Source organism: Triticum aestivum, chromosome 6A (assembly GCF_018294505.1).
Source record: "Triticum aestivum cultivar Chinese Spring chromosome 6A, IWGSC CS RefSeq v2.1, whole genome shotgun sequence".
Lineage (NCBI taxonomy): Eukaryota > Viridiplantae > Streptophyta > Magnoliopsida > Poales > Poaceae > Triticum > Triticum aestivum.
In genome coordinates this window covers 70027597-70048669 of record NC_057809.1, presented here as the reverse complement: position 1 = coordinate 70048669, position 21073 = coordinate 70027597, and the positions used below count along the sequence as shown (strand labels likewise).

At 46.0% G+C, this 21073-nt stretch overlaps 2 protein-coding genes and 1 pseudogene across 3 annotated transcripts; all 3 read left to right on the top strand.

The window, feature by feature from the left end:
- Positions 1-4928: 4928 nt before the first annotated feature.
- On the top strand, positions 4929-5627 carry LOC123132101 (histone H3.2). Its single transcript, XM_044551857.1, has one exon. It carries the CDS (start codon positions 5005-5007, stop codon positions 5413-5415), a length of 411 nt encoding a protein of 136 aa, XP_044407792.1. The 5' UTR covers positions 4929-5004; the 3' UTR covers positions 5416-5627.
- Positions 5628-9608: 3981 nt separating this feature from the next.
- LOC123129448 (uncharacterized) lies at positions 9609-12046 on the top strand (annotated as a pseudogene).
- A 2080-nt stretch (positions 12047-14126) lies between these two features.
- Positions 14127-20469, top strand: LOC123132100 (mitogen-activated protein kinase 13). Of its 2 annotated transcripts, none has more exons than XM_044551855.1 (11): positions 14127-14369; positions 15266-15674; positions 15817-15944; positions 16028-16087; positions 18281-18430; positions 18760-18915; positions 19010-19147; positions 19237-19310; positions 19512-19613; positions 19720-19951; positions 20090-20469. In XM_044551855.1, the coding sequence occupies exons 2-11, from the start codon at positions 15278-15280 to the stop codon at positions 20153-20155; spliced, it is 1503 nt and encodes a 500-aa protein (XP_044407790.1). In that variant the 5' UTR covers positions 14127-14369; positions 15266-15277; the 3' UTR covers positions 20156-20469. The 2 variants fall into 2 exon arrangements, with proteins under 2 accessions (XP_044407790.1, XP_044407791.1); XM_044551856.1 differs by having other exon boundaries at positions 14183-14377.
- Positions 20470-21073: the final 604 nt, after the last annotated feature.

Sequence of the window (21073 nt, the reverse complement as noted above, 5' to 3'; positions counted from 1 at the left end):
GGCTTTGGATAATGTCTCGAGGGCTAGTGCGGCTGTTTTGTTCTCGGTGCGGAGTGCTATGTCCGGATCACTAACTAGAGTGATGATTCCCTTGGGTCCGGGCATTTTGAGCTTCATGTCCCCGTAATGGGGTATGGCTTGAAAAATTGTGAATGCCTCCCGCCCTAGAAGGGCGTGGTATCCGCTACTGAACGGGGTCACTTGGAATGTAATTTCTTCGGATCTGTAATTCTCTGGAGTGCCGAATACCACATCAAGTGTGATTTTCCCAGCGCAACGTGCCTCCCGACTAGGGATATTCCTCGGAAGGTCGTACTGCTTTGCTCAATGCGGTTGCTGTCTATTTCCATTTTTTGGAGAGTTTCCTCGTAGATGAGGTTTAATCTGCTGCCGCCGTCCATAAGCACCTTGGTGAGCCGAAAGCCGTCCACAATTGGACTGAGGACCAAAGCAGCTGGTGCTTGGGCTGTTCGGAATTTAGGTTCGTCACTGGCATTGAAGGTAATAGCCATGTCACTCCATGGATTTATTGCTGCCACGTGGCAGACTTCGGCGAGGCTGCGGAGTGCTCGCTTACGCCTATTATTTGAGGCGAAGGTCTCAAAGACCGTTAATACTGTATTATTATCCGTGGGAAGGTGTTCTGAGATATGTTGGGTGAGGAGATCCTCACGCGCTTTTGGCCACCTGCCGGAGTACCCAACATGCTCTAAGGATGTGTGTTGATATGGCATCCGCTGTACTGTGGATTTTGCAGGGCCCGTTAAGCCATCCCTCCAACACGGTTCCACGCCCAGTAGTGGGCTTTTGCTTCTTTGTCATTGAGTCAGGTGACTTATGAGAGTGCACCCTTTTAGTCCGGACTGGGGGTTTTGTCAGAGCTGGATTATCCCAAAATTGCGTTTGGGTTTTCCAGGCACTTTCCATCACACAGTATTTCCTTACTATGGCCGCCAAGTCATCGAAGTGTGCTATGTCACGGCGGCTTGTGGCGTTGAGGACTCCCTTGTCCGTGCAATTGTTGCAAAAGAATGAAATTGCGTCTTCCTCGCGACAGTCCTTGACCTTGTTCATTACAAGGAGGCATCTGGCCCAATAGTGACGTACTGTCTCTTGGGGCGCTTGCCTAATGTGGGAAAGATCGTTTGTATCTGGGTGGGTGGGTAGATTTAAGTCCAAACATTGACCCAATCTGCAGTCCCGGGGCAGGGGAGTTTCCGATCTTGGAAGTTCGGGCTCCGGGATGTTGCCCCGCGGGTTCGGTATATGGCCTGATTCTAGGTTCAGGGTTAAGGCGGTGTCCTCCCGTGAGCGGTTATCCGGCTCGGAGAGCTCGGGGATCCGGACATAGTTCATCCTCAGGATAGAGGGAGAATCGCCACATTGCTCCTCCACCACCGCTATCTGATGGATGACCGACGGAGAGTTAATCTCTCTTTGGTCAGGTTTAAGCCCGATCCGATCGTAGTCCGTAGTGACTCCCAGAGCGGTGATGCGATCCAAGAGCTCGTTCAAAGAGGAGAGCTCCATTGGATCCATCTGCTCGGCAAATTTCGAGCCAATGTGGAGGCTATTTTTGATGACCCAAGAAGTCATCGTCGGCGCAGCGGCCGAGCGGGCGGTCATGACGAAGCCGCCTAATCGGAGAGTTTGGCCTACAGCCAGGGCTCCCCCAGAGGCTCTGGGAGGCTACTGAGGGAGTCCTGGATTAGGGGGTCTCCAGATAGCCGGACTATATCCTTTGGCCGGATTGTTGGACTATGAAGATACAAGATTGAAGACTTCGTCTCGTGTCCAGATGGGACTCTACTTGGCGTGGAAGGCAAGCTAGGCAATACGGATATGTATATATCCTCCTTTGTAACCCTAGCCCCCTCCGGTGTCTATATAAACCGGAGGGTTTTAGTCCGTAGGACAACAGACAATCATACCATAGGCTAGCTTTTAGGGTTTAGCCTCTCCGATCTCGTGGTAGATCAACTCTTGTACTACTCATATTATCAAGAACAATCAAGCAGGACGTAGAGTATTACCTCCATCAAGAGGGCCCGAACCTGGGTAAACATCGTGTCCCCTGCCTCCTGTTACCATCCGCCTTAGACGCACAGTTCGGGACCCCCTACCCGAGATCCGCCGGTTTTGACACCGACAAAGATCTTTATCGGTCGTACCGTAATGACAACATACGTTATTCCCTTTGTCATCGGTATGTTACTTGCCCGAGATTCGATCGTCGGTATCTTCATACCTAGTTTAATCTCGTTACTGGCAAGTCTATTTACTCGTTCCGTAATACATCATCCCGCAACTAACTCATTAGTCACATATTGCTTGCAAGGCTTATTCTGATGTGCATTACCGAGAGGGCCGAGAGATACCTCTCCGATATTCGGAGTGACAAATCCTAATATCGATCTATGCCAACCCAGCAAACACCTTCGGAGATACCTGTAGAGCATCTTTATAATCACCCAGTTACGTTGTGACGTTTGATAGCACGCAAGGTATTCCTCCGGTATCCGAGAGTTGCATAATCTCATAGTCAAAGGAATATGTATATGACATGAAAAAAGCAATAGCAATAAAACTGAATGATCAATATGCTAAGCTAACGGATGGGTCTTGTCCATCACATCATTCTCCGAATGATGTGATCCCCTTCATCAAATGACAACACATGTCTATGGTTAGGAAACTTAACCATCTTTGATTGACGAGCTAGTCTATTAGAGGCTTACTAGGGACACAATGTTTTGTCTATGTATTCACACATGTATCAAGTTTCCGGTTAATGCAATTCTAGCATGAATAATAAACATTTATCATGATATAAGGAAATATAAAAATAACAACTTTATTATTGCCTCTAGGGCATATTTCCTTCACATTATGCTAAGCTAACTAATGGGTTTTGTGCATCACATCATTCTCCTAATGATGTGATCCCGTTATCAAATGACAACTCATGTCCATGGTTAGGAAACCTTAACCATCTTTGATCAACGAGCTAGTCAAGTAGAGGCTCACTAGGGACACGATGTTTGTTTATGTATTCACACATGTATTTTGGTTTCCGATCAATACAATTCTAGCATGAATAATAAACCTTTATCATGAATAAGGAAATATAATATAAAATAACAACTTTATTATTGCCTCCCTTCAAGAAGTTCTGGACCACTATCTGCTACCTCCAGAGGAAACCCTAGATCGGTAGATCGGAATACGGCGGCGCGCTTGTGTCGTTTCCCCCTTGGGGGCGTCGTTCTTGGAGGTGCACACGGGCTTGAGGGACCAGTGGACGAGATCTTTGGTGGAGCGGTGCTTCATCGTACACATTGATGTCGACGGATCTCGATGGCGTGACGCCCTGGAGATTAGGCGTTTGATGTGCCACGATGGACTTGCGCAAGAGGGTGACACTGTCTGGTGTCATGACGGCGTCGATGACAGAGAGGCTTGGCACGGTCGATGCGTCAGTTTCTGCTCTTAAGATGGATCGATAAAAGACGGTGGCGACGGACCTTGCAGTGTGCGCATGTGGTGCCCACTGTGAGTGTGCTGGACCGGTGTGTGACCCAGTCCGGGTATGTGCCTAGGCTGGGGCATCCGGCTTTAGATGTTAGGTTTTGGTGTGTTATCTGTTTGGTATTAGGCTTGGACAATTGTCACCCTTCATCAAGGGAATAGGAGTAGCAATATGTGTTGCCAAGATGATGACTTCATGCATACTGATGTACTACTTTGTAAGATCTTTGTGAATAATAATAATATGGCTAAATGCATTGCCCCGATGCAGAGGCCAGGGGTACATCCTCCTTTTCAAAATAAAAAAAATAAAAAAATTTGAAGTTCTGGACACGTAGTTGTAAACCGAGCTTAAACGTATCTTTCGATGAGTATCAGACGAATTATATTACCGTAGTTTGTTTTTGAAATAGCTCATCAATATTACCGTAGTTTGTTTTTTAAATAGCTCATCACTCATGCCGAATAATGGAATTATATTAGTTTGTTGCTCCCTGTAAAAGGATAATTTTTGGTCTAATTAATGTTTTTTTTCGAGTGAAAAATAGTTTTATTCCATTACAATAGGGTTACAATTGAGAGGCAGAAGTTTCTTAATACATGGTGGTCCTCTATATAGCCACACAACAATGGTACTCTATGTATAACAGTTAACAGTGGTCCTCATAAGAAATTTGATCTCCGCTACTAAATGCCCATATGCCGATTTGGACAAGCCATTCCCCATCAAAACCGACAGTGCCTCCGAGGAGTCTGATTGTACAATAATCAGGCCATCACTATGCTGCAGCGCCAATGCCACCCCCTGCATCAAAACATGTAACTCCGTCTCCAATGCGTCATTACAATTAAACAAATAGCGATAAAACTGCGAATATCACCCCGCCATCAGGTCTTCTCATGGTCACAACGAAATATCGGTCTAATGTTTGTGCGGCGATGAACAAGTGTACGGGTAAAACTGGCTTCTATAGAGAGAAAATGCACACGGCATGCATGCACGTTGTTCCAAGGGATTGTTTTAGGGGGGCATGAGACAAGTGATGGTCGATGGCGTGGTGCTGTAGCACAGAAACCAGTTCACCTGGTTGGGCATATGCTTTGGTTTTAGCTCAGGATTGCCCATTCGGTTTCCTTGGGTCGCACATGGTCGCACCGGCCTTCCTCCAAAGACATTTCAGTCCATCTGGGGCGCCTCCATCCACCATCCGGCTGACACCTCTTCAGCCAATCAGAGCACGCGGTCCCCCTTCCCACGGATCACCCCTCGAAACCAGATCGCAGCCGTCCACGCACCACGCATCCAACGCTCCACGCCCGCCATCCCTCCCGAAAAACCAAAACCCACCCGCTCGCTCGCTCGCCCGGTGCCTCCTATTTAACGCCGCCCCCTCCCCTTCTTCTTCCTCGCTCCAATCCTCCCAACCCCCAAGCACCAGAGCCTCCTCAACCTCCCGGCGCCGGCGCATCGACGGCATGGCCCGCACCAAGCAGACGGCGAGGAAGTCCACCGGCGGCAAGGCGCCGAGGAAGCAGCTGGCGACCAAGGCCGCCCGCAAGTCCGCCCCGGCCACCGGCGGCGTGAAGAAGCCCCACCGCTTCCGCCCCGGCACCGTCGCGCTCCGGGAGATCCGCAAGTACCAGAAGAGCACCGAGCTGCTCATCCGCAAGCTGCCCTTCCAGCGGCTGGTGAGGGAGATCGCGCAGGACTTCAAGACCGACCTCCGCTTCCAGTCCTCCGCCGTCTCCGCCCTGCAGGAGGCCGCCGAGGCCTACCTCGTGGGCCTCTTCGAGGACACCAACCTCTGCGCCATCCACGCCAAGCGCGTCACCATCATGCCCAAGGACATCCAGCTCGCCCGCCGCATCCGTGGCGAGAGGGCATAGGCTGCTGCTGCAATCCATGTCCATGCGCCGTGTCAGATACGTAGATCCCTGTTAGGCTGAGTTCATCGGTGGAAAATCCGTAGTGTTTCAGAATGTGCGTCGTGTTAGATCCATGTTCCTCTCATGGTGGGTGGATGTGGTATGCCTAATCTGATGGTACCTTCTTGTTGCCATCAGCAATGGAAATGAAAATGTTGGTTCCAGTTCTCATACACGTGCCTTTGAATGCCCGATTCTCCCTGTATCTGAGCCTTTCCTCTTGAATGTGGTTGCACCAAATGTTGGATTAGATTATCAAATTTCTTGCCTTTTCAAGCCGCGTGTTCTTATGCTCTGATTTTTTGAACTTAAATTATCATTCGACTATCAATTTTTGCAATATAAGCAATCCGGCTTGCTGCATCTGAACCCGAACGAACGGACGAGCCGCTAATATGCTCTGAACTGAAGACGCATATTAGCGGCTCTGAACTGCAAACATACTGATGGCACTACAAGTTACTTGGTGTCTTGCTTTCAGATTTTACAGGTTCAGAAAAGGCTGCGGGCTTCCACATCGTGCCTGCAATATTATTGGTTGCATGCATCACCCGCAATTCCTAAACAACGCACCAGAACATTTTGTATCTCCTGCTATTCCTGGTTCTGCCACCGTCGAAACTGCAGACTGGGTCGGCCATTGCTTGAGTAGAGTATGCTGAAACATTGGACACAATCAGGAGTGTAAGAGAAGATGTGTCCTATCTCAAACATGTGGAATGACCTGCCGGTTTTAGCCAGCTTCCATCTTGTAGTAGCTTAAATGATACAGTGTCAAAGTTTGAAATCAGTATTCTGGTTGGTTGCCCCTGCCCCTGATAAGCACGAGATGGACTCCGGGATCTCGTGTTAATAAGCTCGTTCAGTTCAGCTTTGTGTACCTACCACCACGTCGAGCAAGTTTCCTGTAGATTATCTTCAGATCTCCAAATCAGTTTTCCTCACAGAAAAAAAAAGGATCTCCAAAACAGTCCAGATGAAGGAATAATAATCTGTCATTGGAGGACATGCTACAGCACTGCAACAGGTATATAAAGATGAATTGATATTCACAGTGAAATTAGCGACTTATCTTGTTTTCTGGGTTTGAAATACACCCATAAAAAAAAGTCTGTTCCTTGCAGAATAACTGAAGGCAGCCATTCTCATTTCGATAGAAAAAGATTCACATTCTTCCCTTGACACCTATGGGTTTGAACACCCTCTCACATGAACAATCTCAAGAACACAACACAGCAGTTCTGAACAAACATCGCCCCCGCCCACAACCCAAAATTTTCAAGTTGCCGCCACAACTCTTTTTTATTAGAGCGAATACGCAAGGAGCGTTCGGCTTTAAATTAATAAAGCCAACATCAACTCGCTTTGTATAGTCGTACCGAGGCTTGTACTGCGGTATGGTTGAATTCGACTTCTCCGTGTTGTGAGGATTTGGTGGCTCAAGATTGTAACCCTGTCATTATGGAATGAAACTCTCTTTTACCCTGCAAAAAAAAACCATGAGCTCCGTGTCAGTTGCTAGCTGGAAGAGCAAGCCATGGTTCAGCCAGAAGCGGGTGAATTTCCCATTATTAACTTGGAAACAGGCCCCAACCGTGAATGCCTGTTTTCTTTTCATCTTTTCCGTAGAGGCACCATATTGGGGAACGTAGCGGAATTTTAAAATTTTCTACGCATCACCAAGATCAATCTATGGAGTCATCTAGCAACGAGGGAGAGGGGAGTGCATCTACATACCCATGTAGATCGCGAGCGAAAGTGTTCAAGAGAACAGGGTTGATGGAGTCGTACTCGTTGTGATCCAAATCACCGATGACCGAGCGCCGAACGGACGGCACCTCCGCGTTCAACACACGTACGGTTGGGAAGACGTCTCCTCCTTCTTGATCCAGCAAAGGGAAGGAGAGGTTGATGGAGATCCAGCAGCACGACGGTGTGGTGGTGGAAGCAGCGGTGATCTCGGCAGGACTTCGCCAAGCTCCAACGAGAGGGAGAGGTGTTACGAGGGGAGAGGAAGGCGCCAGGGACTTGGGTGTGCGGCTGCCCTCCTTCCCCCCACTATATATAGGGCCCCTAAGGGGGGGCGCCGGCCCTAGGAGATCCAATCTCCAAGGAGGGGTGGCGGCCAAGGGGGACTTGCCCCCCAAGTCAGGTGGGACGCCCCCCAGCCCTAGGGTTTCCAACCTTAGGCGCAGGAGGAGGCCCATGGGGGGCGCACCAGCCCACCAGGGGCTGGTTCCCCTCCCACTTCAGCCCATGGGGCCCTCCGGGATAGGTGGCCCCACCCGGTGGACCCCCGGGACCCTTCCGGTGGTCCCGGTACAATACCGATTACCCCCGAAACTTTCTCGATGGCCGAAACTGGACTTCTTATATATAAATCTTTACCTCCGGACCATTCCGGAACTCATCGTGACGTCCGGGATCTCATCCGGGACTCCGAACAACTTTCGGGTTACCGCATACTAATATCTCTACAACCCTAGCGTCACCGAACCTTAAGTGTGTAGACCCTACGGGTTCGGGAGACACGCAGACATGACCGAGACAACTCTCCGGTCAATAACCAACAACGGGATCTGGATACCCTTGTTGGCTCCCACATATTCCACGATGATCTCATCGGATGAACCACGATGTCGAGGATTCAATCAATCCCGTATTCAATTCCCTTTGTCAATCGATACGTTACTTGCCCGAAATTTGATCGTCGGTATCCCAATACCTCGTTCAATCTCGTTACCGGCAAGTCACTTTACTCGTACCGTAATGCATGATCCCGTGACCAAACACTTGGTCACATTGAGCTCATTGTGATGATGCATTACCGAGTGGGCCCAGAGATACCTCTCCGTCATACGGAGTGACAAATTCCAGTCTCAATCCGTGTCAACCCAACAGATACTTTTGGGGATACCTGTAGTATACCTTTATAGTCACCCAGTTACGTTGTGATGTTTGGTACACCCAAAGCACTCCTACGGCATCCGGGAGTTACACGACCTCATGGTCTAAAGAAATGATACTTGACATTAGAAAAGCTCTAGCAAACGAACTACACGATCTTGTGCTATTCTTAGGATTGGGTCTTGTCCATCACATCATTCTCCTAATGATGTGATCCCGTTATCAATGACATCCAATGTCCATAGTCAGGAAACCATGACTATCTATTGATCAACGGGCTAGTTAACTAGAGGCTCACTAGGGACATGTTATGGTCTATGTATTCACACATGTATTATGATTTCCGGATAACACAATTATAGCATGAATAATAGACAATTATCATGAACAAGGAAATATAATAATAATTATTTTATTATTGCCTCTAGGGCATATTTCCAACACACCATAGGGCCTTGGCTGCTGCCTAAGGCCTCGTACAATACAAGGCGCTTAGGGGAGATTATCTGAGAAATAAACCAGTGTTTCTTTAAGCATCAGTGCTTATTTATAGAGAGTAGACGCTTAATCAAGTGCCTCTCTTGTGGAAATAGAGATTGATGCGTCAGAAAAAAAACCCTAATTTATTTTTCTAAACACCTCCTTAAGCACCTAGCATTGTACAAGCCCTAATCATGCTTTGTATCCAACAACGCTGATTGTACTCGCCAACTGCTCCCCTCATCAACATTGTAATTCATGCTGATCGAAGCCACCACTTCTTTCTTAGATTCGGTGAATTTTCCAACCTTTCTTCACCTGAAAGAAAAGTCAGATTAGGTTGGTCTATGCTAATTTAAGTTCTCGTAGTATGCAACTATGTCAACTCATCATGCTACCATGTTTTGAATGCGACCCACCTAACTAGCATTTCAACTGCAATTTTTGTATTGTTGATCCAAATACTACTATTTTGTACTATCAAATCTGATTGAACAATTTCTGCAACAACGCAAAGTATCATGTCTAGTTTCTCAAACATATAAACAAGAGATTGAACACATTTGCAAAAAGAATATTAGGATATTTTCTTTTGAGGTGATGAATATTGTGATCTTGGCACGACAGTTATGAGCATCCAGTGAGACATAAGTCACTCGCTTGTCATTTAGGGTTCATATTATTTCTGAACCGACACCACTCATTCTCATTTAGGCAAGAATCCTCGATCCATCTAAAAAAGAGGCCTCGACCCAAAGGTAGCCAAAATGGGCCGATACTGGCGTGCCTGGCCCGACACATTTACAATCGAGGCGTGCAGGTGTGAGTGTAGCCGACCTAGGGCCATGCCTAGGCCGCGAGGCTGGGCACACTTGCCGACATGCTACGACTCCTCTATATATATATATATATATATATATATATATATATATATATATATATATATACAGCTCAACAAACTGACTTTAGGCCGAAAACAGCCGAATAGGCTGAATCCTACGCGGGCCAACAGGCTAAACGTGCCGCCAGACCGGCCCATTTACTAAGGGAGCCATGCCTGGGCTGGAGAGTGCAGTATGCGGTAACTGGCCCGTTTAGGCTAAACGGGCGTGCCGTGGCCCGTAGCTGCATTCCCCCGGTGCCCTTCCCCCCTTGCGGCAGTGACCGCAGCGACCTCCGGGCTCTGCTACTCGTCGGAGAGAAAGGCGAATCGGAATCCCCCGCAGAAGGGGAGCGCCGCCTCGGAGAGCACCCGCGGCAGCAGCGAGCAGCGTGCTGCCCAATGCCGCTCAGCGCCGCCGGAGGGGCACCACACATGGCAGGGGAAGGGGGAAGCACCCGCGGCGGCGGCTCCGCCCCGGCGACGACGCGCGCTCGTGGCCCTCCTCCTCACCGGCCTCGCCGCCTCCACCCGCGTCCCCAACGCCAGGCCGCCGCAGCCGCTCGACGCGGCCCACCCCATGAACGCTGGTGAGTCCCTCCGAACATCTGTCGGCGCCGTCGATCTCAGTAGAAACGGCTGGATTTGGCTTGTCTAGAAACGTCCCCGTCGTGCTCGTTGATTCTTCCGTGCGACAACCCCGATGCCTCCTACTGGTTGAACACAGTGTGTAAGCTCGCTCGCTCGATTTGACTTGTCCTGCGTGCTCGGGGTGTTCACCCGGTCCAAACCTCCCGCCGGCTTTTCACCGGAAACTTTGGTAGAAATTTTCCATACGAACTAAGGTGGAAATGACGGCTGAATCGCTTGATTTCCTCCTACCCATTTTGACTTGCATGAAGCAGTGGAATAAATAAAGCCTTTTCCTGTGCCGTCTTTCTTTGGTTTGTCTAGGAGGTCTCGCATCAACTAATTTATTCCGGGGTAAATCATTGCATCTTGATTGTATACTAGTTGGCATGTCCATGGCGTACCACTGAGACGAGCAACAGAGGCTTCTCCTTCTGCAAAGCTCGCCCAATTGATAGATGGATGCGGTAGTGGTGTTGTGTGATTCAAGGGGTTCAGATTCATGTTCCAAGAACCTGCAACCTGTGCGCTTCTAACCCAAACTCATCTTTTATTTCTCCAACCGGGATCATGCAGGTCTTCTCTTATCTACAGTTTCCTGTTCCCTTTTTCATATCTGGAGTAGTGGAGTACAAGTTGATTTGCTGACGCTTTATTCTAATCTGGCTACGTGGCGGTGCTATTCCTTAGGTGGCTTCTGGTGTTGGTAATGCGAATCATACGGCTTAGGTTCCTGCTCTGCCCATGTGCTGGAATCTATTATTCTATGGAAGCAACAATTGTTAGAGCTGTTCACATCTGACTATGCAACCCCAAACGAATTAGTCCTTTTGCAGTTGCTTGCTCCACCAAGGCGCATTTCTTTTCTCCATTTTTCGTCTATATTATACATCTCATGGGGTCAAACACTTATTTGGTGCCGGGTGATTCTCCTCCGCACTGGTTGTGATTTAGATTAATTTCTTGGATAGTCTTGCGGAAGCTCCCGTGTCCTTGTCCTTTTCATGTTGTCGGCAAGGTCTAATTCTGCCGTCAACATGTCTTGGTTGCACCATGGAACCAGATTCTTTTCAAGTCTGACCTTCATAAGGAGATCACATTGTTATTAGTCTGGATAGAGATGCTAGTTCATTGGTCATGATATTTACAGGGAAATTACTTTAGCTGGCTGCTGGTGTTGGTATACCATAAGGCTTTATTTCCTGCTCTGCTCTCCTGGCCATGAGCATGAAACACTATTCCTGCTGTAGTCATGTGTCCCATGAGGATTATTCTGTAGAGTGACAATTATTATAGCTTTTCATATCTGACTACGCAAATTCAAGCGGATTAGTTCTTGGCAGCTGCTTGCTTCAGGAAGGTGCAGTTCTCCCATTTTTTTTTGTAGAGCTTGTGGTCTTGTTTTTCCCTGCACGAGGTCAAATTTGTTTGATAGTGCCTTAACTTCCCCCAGTAGTGCATACTAGTTAGATTTACCAGTTTTATTCGACATTCCCGCAAAAACTCTGGTGTCCTTATCACTTTGATGTTGTCTGCAGGGACTAGTTTCACCGATAAGAACTCGCAGTTCCACCATGTTCCGTGGAGCCAGATCCTTTTAAATTGATTAAGTTTGACATTCAGAAAGGGACATCATTTTTGTCTGGAAGCGGGTGTTGGTTCCTGGCCACGATGGTTGCAGGGAAAAGAGCATAGGTGTGTAGCTATTATCTCTCTGTTATTTTACTCGCTTCCTTGTTGATTTCTCTGGTGACTCCATGAGCGTTTAGTAGGCTCTCTGTTAAACAAGGTACTATGCTTGAGCATCTTTCTGCAAACTTTGTGTGGTTGTGTGGCTTTTCTGTTGCAACCTATCAAGTTCCCTTGTTTGATGGCAAGATTTTGCTATGTGTCAGTACCCGATTGATGCAGTTCGAAACTCTAAATACTTATTTTCTTTCTCTATTAGTCTTGTACATCGGACTCATTTGTTATTGAACAGGTTTTATGATGAGTCATTCTTGATTATTCTTGCATCCATTCTGTTTTGACAGGTTTCGACAATTGGGTTTCCATTCCTTTAAATTCTGTGTGTAACTTTAGTACCTCTGAACTATTTTTTCAAATGTCTTTAGATGCTCAAAATCTTTTCTTTTGAGCTGTGGACTCAAATCCTTTGCTTCCAGTGGAAGAGGAATGCTTCACCTTTCACTTCATCTTAGCTATCCATTTTAAACGAATGAGTGCAATCGAATCTTGATCTATTGCAGCTCAGGTGACAGTTTAGGGAGGACACTGAACCTCACGAGAAACAGTCTACGAATTTGGGCAGCTACTGTACTCTTACTACATGGAAGTGCAAACTACCATGACAAGAGCATCTTGGTGCGCAGGTGCTATTGCAGCAGATCACATGTTGCATGGCAGCAAAGACAAAGAGTTGGTAACTCTATGCTGTAACTTTAATGGGTGACTGTTGCTCTGTTAGTGCCAACGATGCCGTCATCTCTGGTCATCTGCATTTGCCGCGCTGTCGTCGCATAATGTGAAGGTGTTGGGATGATGAAAGGGAGGGTTGCTAAGGTAGCTGACATATGTACAGATGATAATGGCATGCATTCACAGAGTTGGATGTGAAAGAGGAAAAATGGGATCTTGAGCGAAACATCAGATTGTCTCTTGTTTGGTGAGACGGGAACACATTGCCTATATTGCTTTGGACCATTCTTACTTAAGTTGTGGCAAACTTTGGTATCCGACCAAACACCCCTCATATCTTGGCCCTTTGTTCGTTATGGATATCTTAGATAAATGGAAAGGCATAATATGCCTATTTTATCTAGAGACAGTTGCTAAGCTTACTAGATAATAAAATGCCGCACTTGCCTAAATGAACTATGTGGATTTTATTATGGATAAATTTATATCTATATCTACTAGTAAGTTGCACATGCTTTGCATGTGAGGAGAAATTTGTTGCATAGGAGTAATTTATATGGAACAAATACTTGCTTTTTTCTTCTCAATGCTTGGTTGGATTAAATCACAAGGTATGGATTGTGACACACAGATCATTAATCTAAGATTTTTTTTATATACGAACTTCAATTTCACCGTTCCTTTTTCTTTTTTTCTTTTTACCACTCCCACAGTTAACCCGTGGTCTTTCTAGACATTCCCACCATCTTCCTCTCTTGCTCTCTTCCAGCCATTTTTTTCTGCTCACTGCCACCTTGTTCCACGATGCTGGGTGTTGTCACCTATTTTCCTTGTGCCACACACTCGTTTCCTGTCCAGCTCCGGCATGCAAGCCACCCCACCACAGCAGAGTGGAGGTGCACACAAGAAGGCACCGGAGTGCAGCTGGACGCCTGGTGTGAGATTTCACCAGGCAGCAAGGAATCGACTGAGCCATCAAGGAGCGAAGAGGCGCGAGCAGCTTTCCTATACTCTAATTTAGGACTCAGGAAATGACATATACTACCTCTGTACCAAAATATAAGACGTTTTTGTAGGCTATATTTTGATACAGAGTGAGTATCTTTTAGGACTTGAACCTCACCTGCAAGTAGATAACGTTCCTCTCCCCAATAAACGCCTGACAAATCTTGCTATTGAAATTCTAGCCACAAAAGATCTGTTTCCATCTGTGGTGTACTAATTGCGTTTTCCGGCAAAAAGGTTAAAAAGATCAGTTATTGGTGCTGCACCAGATGTAGCATCCGCGTGGAGAAGATGAACTCTCCACTAGAGCCAAACTTGGCGTTGCAAATGTGAGCCCATGAATTTGACTACTTTAGCCCTCCTTTCCCTTTCCCCTACCTCTATCCCACCCTCCACAGCACATCTTTGTTCTTCTTCACTCCTCCCGTCCTCCATTGCTCACCATCTTGCCTCCGCCTTGTACCGAATCAGCACAAATGCCCAATTGCTTCCAATCTGTTTAATTTGCTTCTTGTGGCTGCAGACACCACTTTTTGGCCTTGGCGTGCAGACTTTGGATCTAATCCCGATTAGCTTATCACATCCTCGCTAATTGGTAACTTGGTGTGAACTCATTAATTTCCAAGCAATCATGTGCTGTGGAGTATTTTTCTTATTCAGTTCAGCAGATATTTACTGAATAATTCTCCATTCTAGCACACCTCATACTTGTATGTCTAGCTTAAACTTAACAGTGCTTCATTCGGATCTAGTTATTTGGATTGATATTTTCTAGGTGCCTTTGAAAGTTGACACGGAGCTCATTTCCTCCCATTCTGAACATTGATTATGATGGCCATTTGCTTCAAATTATGTTGCCATATTGTTGTGTGTGATGGTAGTAATACAAACTAATCCATTCAATTATTCCATTTCTGTTACTTGAACTTTATTGGTTTCGCTGTGCTGCTTGCTCAAAGTTTGTTGGCCAATCTAATGCTTTTCTATCAATCTTCTGTTAGACTTGTCCATTATCATCAGAAGAGAATAACAATCTTCCGCTTTACTGTGGTTTAGCTCTTGGGAATTGCTTAAGTTCTTCTGTGACAATTCTTCTTGACCTTTTCTTCTCCAGTAGTTTGCGGAAGCTATTCTGTTGTAAATTTGCTTCTTCACAGTAACATATACTGGCTTAATTATTTCTGAACTTGCTTTCTGATTGATTTGTTTTTACTAGATTAATCATTTGGTAATCCCTCTTAGGTATATCTGCCCTCCAACTTTTGCATTGCTTTTATAATGCGCCTGGTTTTAACAAATTTGGCGATACATGAATTAGTGTTATTTCTCTTGGCTTATCCTTTTTTTTCTGTGTAATTGACTACCTAGAATTTTCCCTTACACATGCTCTATATATTGTTTTTGCTTCAGATGTTTATAGAATTCAAGATTCTACCAACATTGTCGTTCGTCATTCTTCTGTTCATGCATTCTGAAATTGTGATCTTTTAGGTAACATTGGGCATGGAGTTCTTCACAGAATATGGGGAGGCAAGCCAGTATCAGATCGAAGAGATCATTGGCAAGGGAAGCTTCGGAGTAGTTGCTGCTGCAGTAGATACCCAAACTGGGGAGCGGGTTGCGATCAAGAAGATACATGATATGTTTGAGCATGCCTCAAATGGCACCCGCATTCTTCGGGAAATCAAGCTTCTTCGGCTTCTCCGCCACCCAAACATAGTTGAGACCAAACACATCCTGCTTCCCCCTGCCCGAAGGGAGTTCAGAGATATTTATGTTGTTTTTGAGCTCATGGAGTCGGACCTACAGAAAGTGATCCAAGCAAATGAGAACCTCACTGCAGGGCATCACCGTTTTTTCTTGTATCAACTTCTTCATGCCCTCAAGTACATCCATGCAGGTTAGTTCAGAAACCGTCGGCATATCATTCACCTTATCATCAACAATCACGTCTTATCAAGTGTGAATCCTTTGTACAGTCTTATTTTGAACTCTCATGAAACCCTGTCTTACTTTTATGCATATGATTTATCTTGTCGCAGCTAATGTATTTCATCGTGACTTAAAACCGAGCAACATACTTGTCAATTCAAACTGCAAACTAAAGATCTGTGACTTTGGGCTTGCACGCGCATCGCGTGATGATCCTCCCTTGGCTATATTTTGGACTGTAAGGCGTTTGTCGCTGTATTAAATAATCATTTTCTATTTCTCTCCTCAAGTTACTTACCTAGTGCACTTTGCAATTTGAAGGACTATGTGGCTACAAGGTGGTACCGTGCTCCTGAATTATGTGGCTCATTTTTCTCCAAAGTAAGTTGGTGTCTGTTTGTTTGAGGCTAAGTTTGCCTATGGTTGACACACATCACACACCTAAGGTTGGGCAAGTTTGATTGACGTAGGTAGGTCTTTGGTTCAAGCCACACCTTCGGCAGGATTCTTTTTCCACCAATAAGGTCCCACATGCCATACACTTACAAAGTGTGGCAAGATTCCCTTAGGCTCCAATTTCGTTGAACTAACCTTAGGCAAGTTTGGCAAAAATAATTGTGCAAAGTGTGACATTGTTAGTCCTAAAACCAAACAGCCCCTTAGTCTTCAATTCTCAGCGCACTATAGTCAAATAGTACAGAGAGGAAGCCTCTTGCAGTACTAAATCTGTATGCCGGTGTTGCTTGTTATTGCAGACTTGTTTCCAATGCATGAATCATTCTAATGCTTTAAATGTGTATATGATGGTTTTTTTCTTTCCGAACGGGCACATAAGTGCTGGTCATTGTAGTGGAAGAAAAATGCCGAGAAGGCAGATGTCTCACACTGCCAAGAAACGCGAAAAAGAAAACAAAAGAACTGTAAATGTCCTAGACTATGGGCTATGGCTCAAGGCAAAGGATCAGGAGGGTGTCCTTGTTGTGGCAAGGCCCTCAGCACCTTGGCACCTTGGCACCAGCGTTGTGCAGCCTCCATAGCTGCCACATGGTGAGGATGATGATTGAGCGCGCTCCATTGGATCTCTGACCACCGGCCCTCTCCACAGCAACTTCAAACCAGGTGGGAAAATTATCACCGGGCTGTGGGCAGAGATGCTGGAGCGAGAAGTGGCTTAGGACCGAGTGCCAGACCTGATGCGCGAAGACACACCCTGTTAACAGATGCGAGTTTGTCCTGCCCTCCTGGTCCCACGATGGGCATTGATTGGGGTCGGGTAGGCCTCGCCTTTGGAGACGGTCAGCCGCCAACATCAGTTGGCCGCTGCTAGCCATGCAGAGACTTTGCATTTCAGAGGAGCCCAGCTACCCCAGATCGGTGCTGAGAGTGGTTTTTAGACACCGCCGGCGAAAAGAGCCATGTAAGCAGATCGAGGGTTGTATGGGCGGGAGGCGGAGATAGTCCAGACGTACTGGTCGTTGCGTGTCGGGGGAGGGTAGGGCTGTCGACGATCTCCACAAGGTGGAGTAACTCCATAATTCCCTGCACAATGAGGGTGCTTGAGATATCATGGATCTATTGGCCGTCAGTGCATGCTTCGCTCACCGTGCAGCAATTGATAACACACATGCTGACTGCAGCAGGTACCATAGGGGCCAGATTGGCCACTGACATCCTGTTATTCACCTGTCCAACCAAAATAGGGCACGGCGGCCGTCACTCAACATGACCTTGCTCGCTGCACGAAGGAAACTGTCGACGTGCCTTCTATCTTAATAGGGAGTGAGCCCATGGCTTGGATGGGTCAATGCTTGGAGCCAAGGCCACCTAGTCCTCAGAGCCCATCCCATCTTCCTCGTATCTGCAATGCCCAGACCGCCGAGCTTGACCAGGCGGCACACGTTTCGCCAAGCTACGGAGCAATTGCCACCTTTCGCCTCACGATGAACTCGCCAAAAGAAATTGCATGTTTTCTTGTCGAATCGCTCGCGCACCCACTTCTGCAATCCCCCAGCCGTCATAGTGTGTGTATGATGTTATCTTACCATATTATTAAAACAAGTTAACAGCCACCACATATCGCTCTTAAGGAGGTTAGAAATTCCCACATTAATCAGAGAGGAAAGCGACATTTCAACACCATTTATTTTGGTGGTCTCAAATTATAACGGTGCAGATTAATCTGGTAAATATTAAAGCTATTACAGTTGTATAAGGATTACAACTGCATTTGTACGTACTAACAAGTGTTAAGAGTTATGCAGCAAATACAGCTGTGTTTTCAAATGTGAACATGCGCTTTAGTATCTAACCACTCAGGAAATATCTTTGAAAAATCACCTTTAGAAAGTACCCAAATGCACCAGATTATGGCGAAAACTGAAGTAGTAAAGTTGTAAGCAGTACAGTTGGCACCAATTTTCCTTTCTAAACATGGAAATTTTGCTGAACTTCTCTTCTTGCAGTGGACACTTGTAGAATCATTATTTGCAAAGCTCTTGAGACCCCCCCCCCCCCCCCCCACACACACACACATTTCCTACATCACCATGAACGTTGCTGATTTTCTCTGTACAGTACACCCCTGCAATTGATATTTGGAGCATAGGGTGCATATTTGCTGAAGTTCTCACTCGAAAACCATTATTTCCTGGGACGAACGTCAAGCACCAACTAGATCTGATAACAGATGTCCTTGGAACTCCATCATATGAAACCCTATCCCAGGTATGTGTACATTATCACCCATTCACTAGTGGACAAAGATTTCACTGTTTTCCTGTTTTTTGTTAGTACCATACTGGTAGTTTCTTTAAAATGAAGCATATATAGACTTGGCCACAGATAGAATTCTTGCTTTCTGTAAAATGCAATACAATGTGACAGAACTACTTCCCCAACCTGACTCACAAACGCACGACTTCTGTGTGGTTGGTTCTCTAAGTAAATTGTTTCCTAGATAATAACCTGTTTGAGATTTTTGCTACTTCTAGCATATGCCATTGCACAGTAGTGCTCAAGCAATGAATTTCTTAACATGGCTATAACAACTGCAGATTCGTAATGAGAAGGCCAGGATATATTTGACTGGCATGAAGAGGAAACATCCTATCCCCTTTCCTAGTATGTTTTGTAACGCTGATCCTCAGGCTGTCCGTCTCCTAGAACGCTTACTCGCATTTGATCCTAAAGATCGACCTACTGCTGAAGAGGTATATTTTTGACAAAAAAGAGTTCTTGCTTTTATGATGACCGATTCCGAAATTGATGAGTACATAAATGTAATATTTTATATATGTATTCTAGGCTTTAGCTGATCCATATTTTGAAGGATTTCCTAATTTGGAACATGAGCCTTCACCACACCCCTTTTCAAAACTTGAGTTTGAATTTGAGAGATGGAAGCTAACAAAGGATGGTATAAGAGATCTGATATATCGAGAGGTAGAAAACCATCACTTCAGTGTATGTTTTAGGCTGACTATATCAGTCTAACTTAAAATTGGAATTTTCCTTTTCTTGAAAGCAAACAGATTTTGGAGTACCATCCACAGATGCTTCAGGATTATATCGGAGCTGGAGGACAGACTAGTTTCGTCTATCCAAGGTTAGGTTGTTTTGCCATCTGCTGCCAGCACACCAGCACCAGCGTAGATGCTTAGCATGCACATGAAATTGTATGCTTTGTATGCCCATGTCACATTTTGTTTTCACACAGAAATCGTTGGGACTTAGGAGGTCTAACCTAGTTTAATACCCCTTATCAGCGGTATAATCTTGCTCATAATCTAATACTACCACGTTGCAGTGGGGTTGATGGTATGAGACTGCAGTTTGTACATCTTGAGGAGAACCACCTCAGAGGAGAAAGAGGTACTCCACTGCGGAGGCGACATGCATCTTTGCCAAGGTACATGAGTCATTATTAACTTTCAGCAGTTTCAACTTATTGTAACTGCACAAATTCTGGTATGGTTCTGATTCCGCTTGCTTCTGCACTCTTCTTCATGTGTCAGGGAAAGAGTCTGTGCACCAAAAGGTAGCGATAATCAAGACTGTAACAATGAGAGAAGGAGGACAGCATCTTCTGCTGCCCAAACTACCATAAGATCACAACAAGAGGGGCTGACACATGCATATGTTTATCAAAATGGCACAAGCATTCCGAACTTCTGCTCTGGGTATTACTTGCAGAATGGTAGTACCAGTGCTTCCAGTTGTGTCATCGATGAGCATGAAGGCCTGGAGGTACTCCCGGCACCAATTACGATGACACTGCCTAAATTCCTCCCAGGATCTTATAATTATCAGTGCACAGTCACTCTTCTCGTGACGACTCGTGCTTATGCGAGAAACTGACCAATAGCCAATCTGTTTTCTGTACAGGAGAACGGCGTCTCCGAGGAGGAGAAGGTGGCCTATGAACTGTCACAATGTTTTGCCAGGATTTAGCCAGGATGCACTCCTAAGCAACCATGATCCCGACGCAGCTCCAAATTTCAGCACAATGGTTCCACCATGTAGTCTTATGGGTCCCGGCAGCAGAATAAACCCACCAGGGCGGAGGTGCTGCGAACTTCACAACAACCATTTGGATTATCCGAAAACATGTAATAAATCTGAGTTGAAAAATGTTGCGTTGATCTGCATCGGTATACATCCGGTGTAAATTGTGTGGGTACCGTACCGTAAGAGCCTAGACCCGAAGAACATCGTGTGTAATGTCGTAACAAAAATTGCAGACATTCAGTTTGTGAATTGGTCAACTGCTGGTGGGTTCAGTGGGAGCAGGTGAATGAATCTGTTGCACGCAGGGCAAGTTCCCGGGCCAGTGACGGACGAACAAGGGGCCCATGCTGAACCCAGTTAATCCACAGCATTTCTGCATATGTGTAGCTCTATCAAGTGCAGGATATGTAGAATCATCAGCACAGCAACAGCATAACTGCAAGAGAGGGACAGGCCCAGTCAGTCAAGCCGCAGCTTCCTAACTGAACAACCACTCCATCAAGTACTTTTTTTTGAACATCAAGTACTATTCTCTCCGTCCCAAAATAAGTTTTGTTGATTTAGTATAAAGTTAGTACAAAGTTTATACTAAATCAATGCTTATTTTGGGACGGAGGGAGTACATAACAGAAACATGCAAACAATGCATTTTGTTTCAGATATAAGTTGCCTGAAATCGAATGACCTGGAGACGGGGACAAGTGGACTGGGCGTCGCCACAAGGGTGATGGAGGTAGGTCGCCGGCTGCCGGTGACGGGGAAGGCAGGGCAACTTACGTATAGCCAGTCCCATATTAATGCAGCTAGATGCAGATAACTACATACATATGACGAAAATGGCTCAAGTCTGGTTGGGTGTGT

Excerpts from the sequence above, each read along its gene's own strand:
- LOC123132100 (XM_044551855.1), top strand. The coding sequence starts at position 15,278 with ATGGAGTTCTTCACAGAATATGGGGAGGCAAGCCAGTATCAGATCGAA. Across the intron at positions 15,945-16,027 it reads CCTTGGCTATATTTTGGACT|GACTATGTGGCTACAAGGTG; the intron begins GTAAGGCGTTTG and ends TGCAATTTGAAG. Across the intron at positions 19,148-19,236 it reads GAGATCTGATATATCGAGAG|ATTTTGGAGTACCATCCACA; the intron begins GTAGAAAACCAT and ends GAAAGCAAACAG.
- LOC123132101 (XM_044551857.1), top strand. The coding sequence starts at position 5,005 with ATGGCCCGCACCAAGCAGACGGCGAGGAAGTCCACCGGCGGCAAGGCG.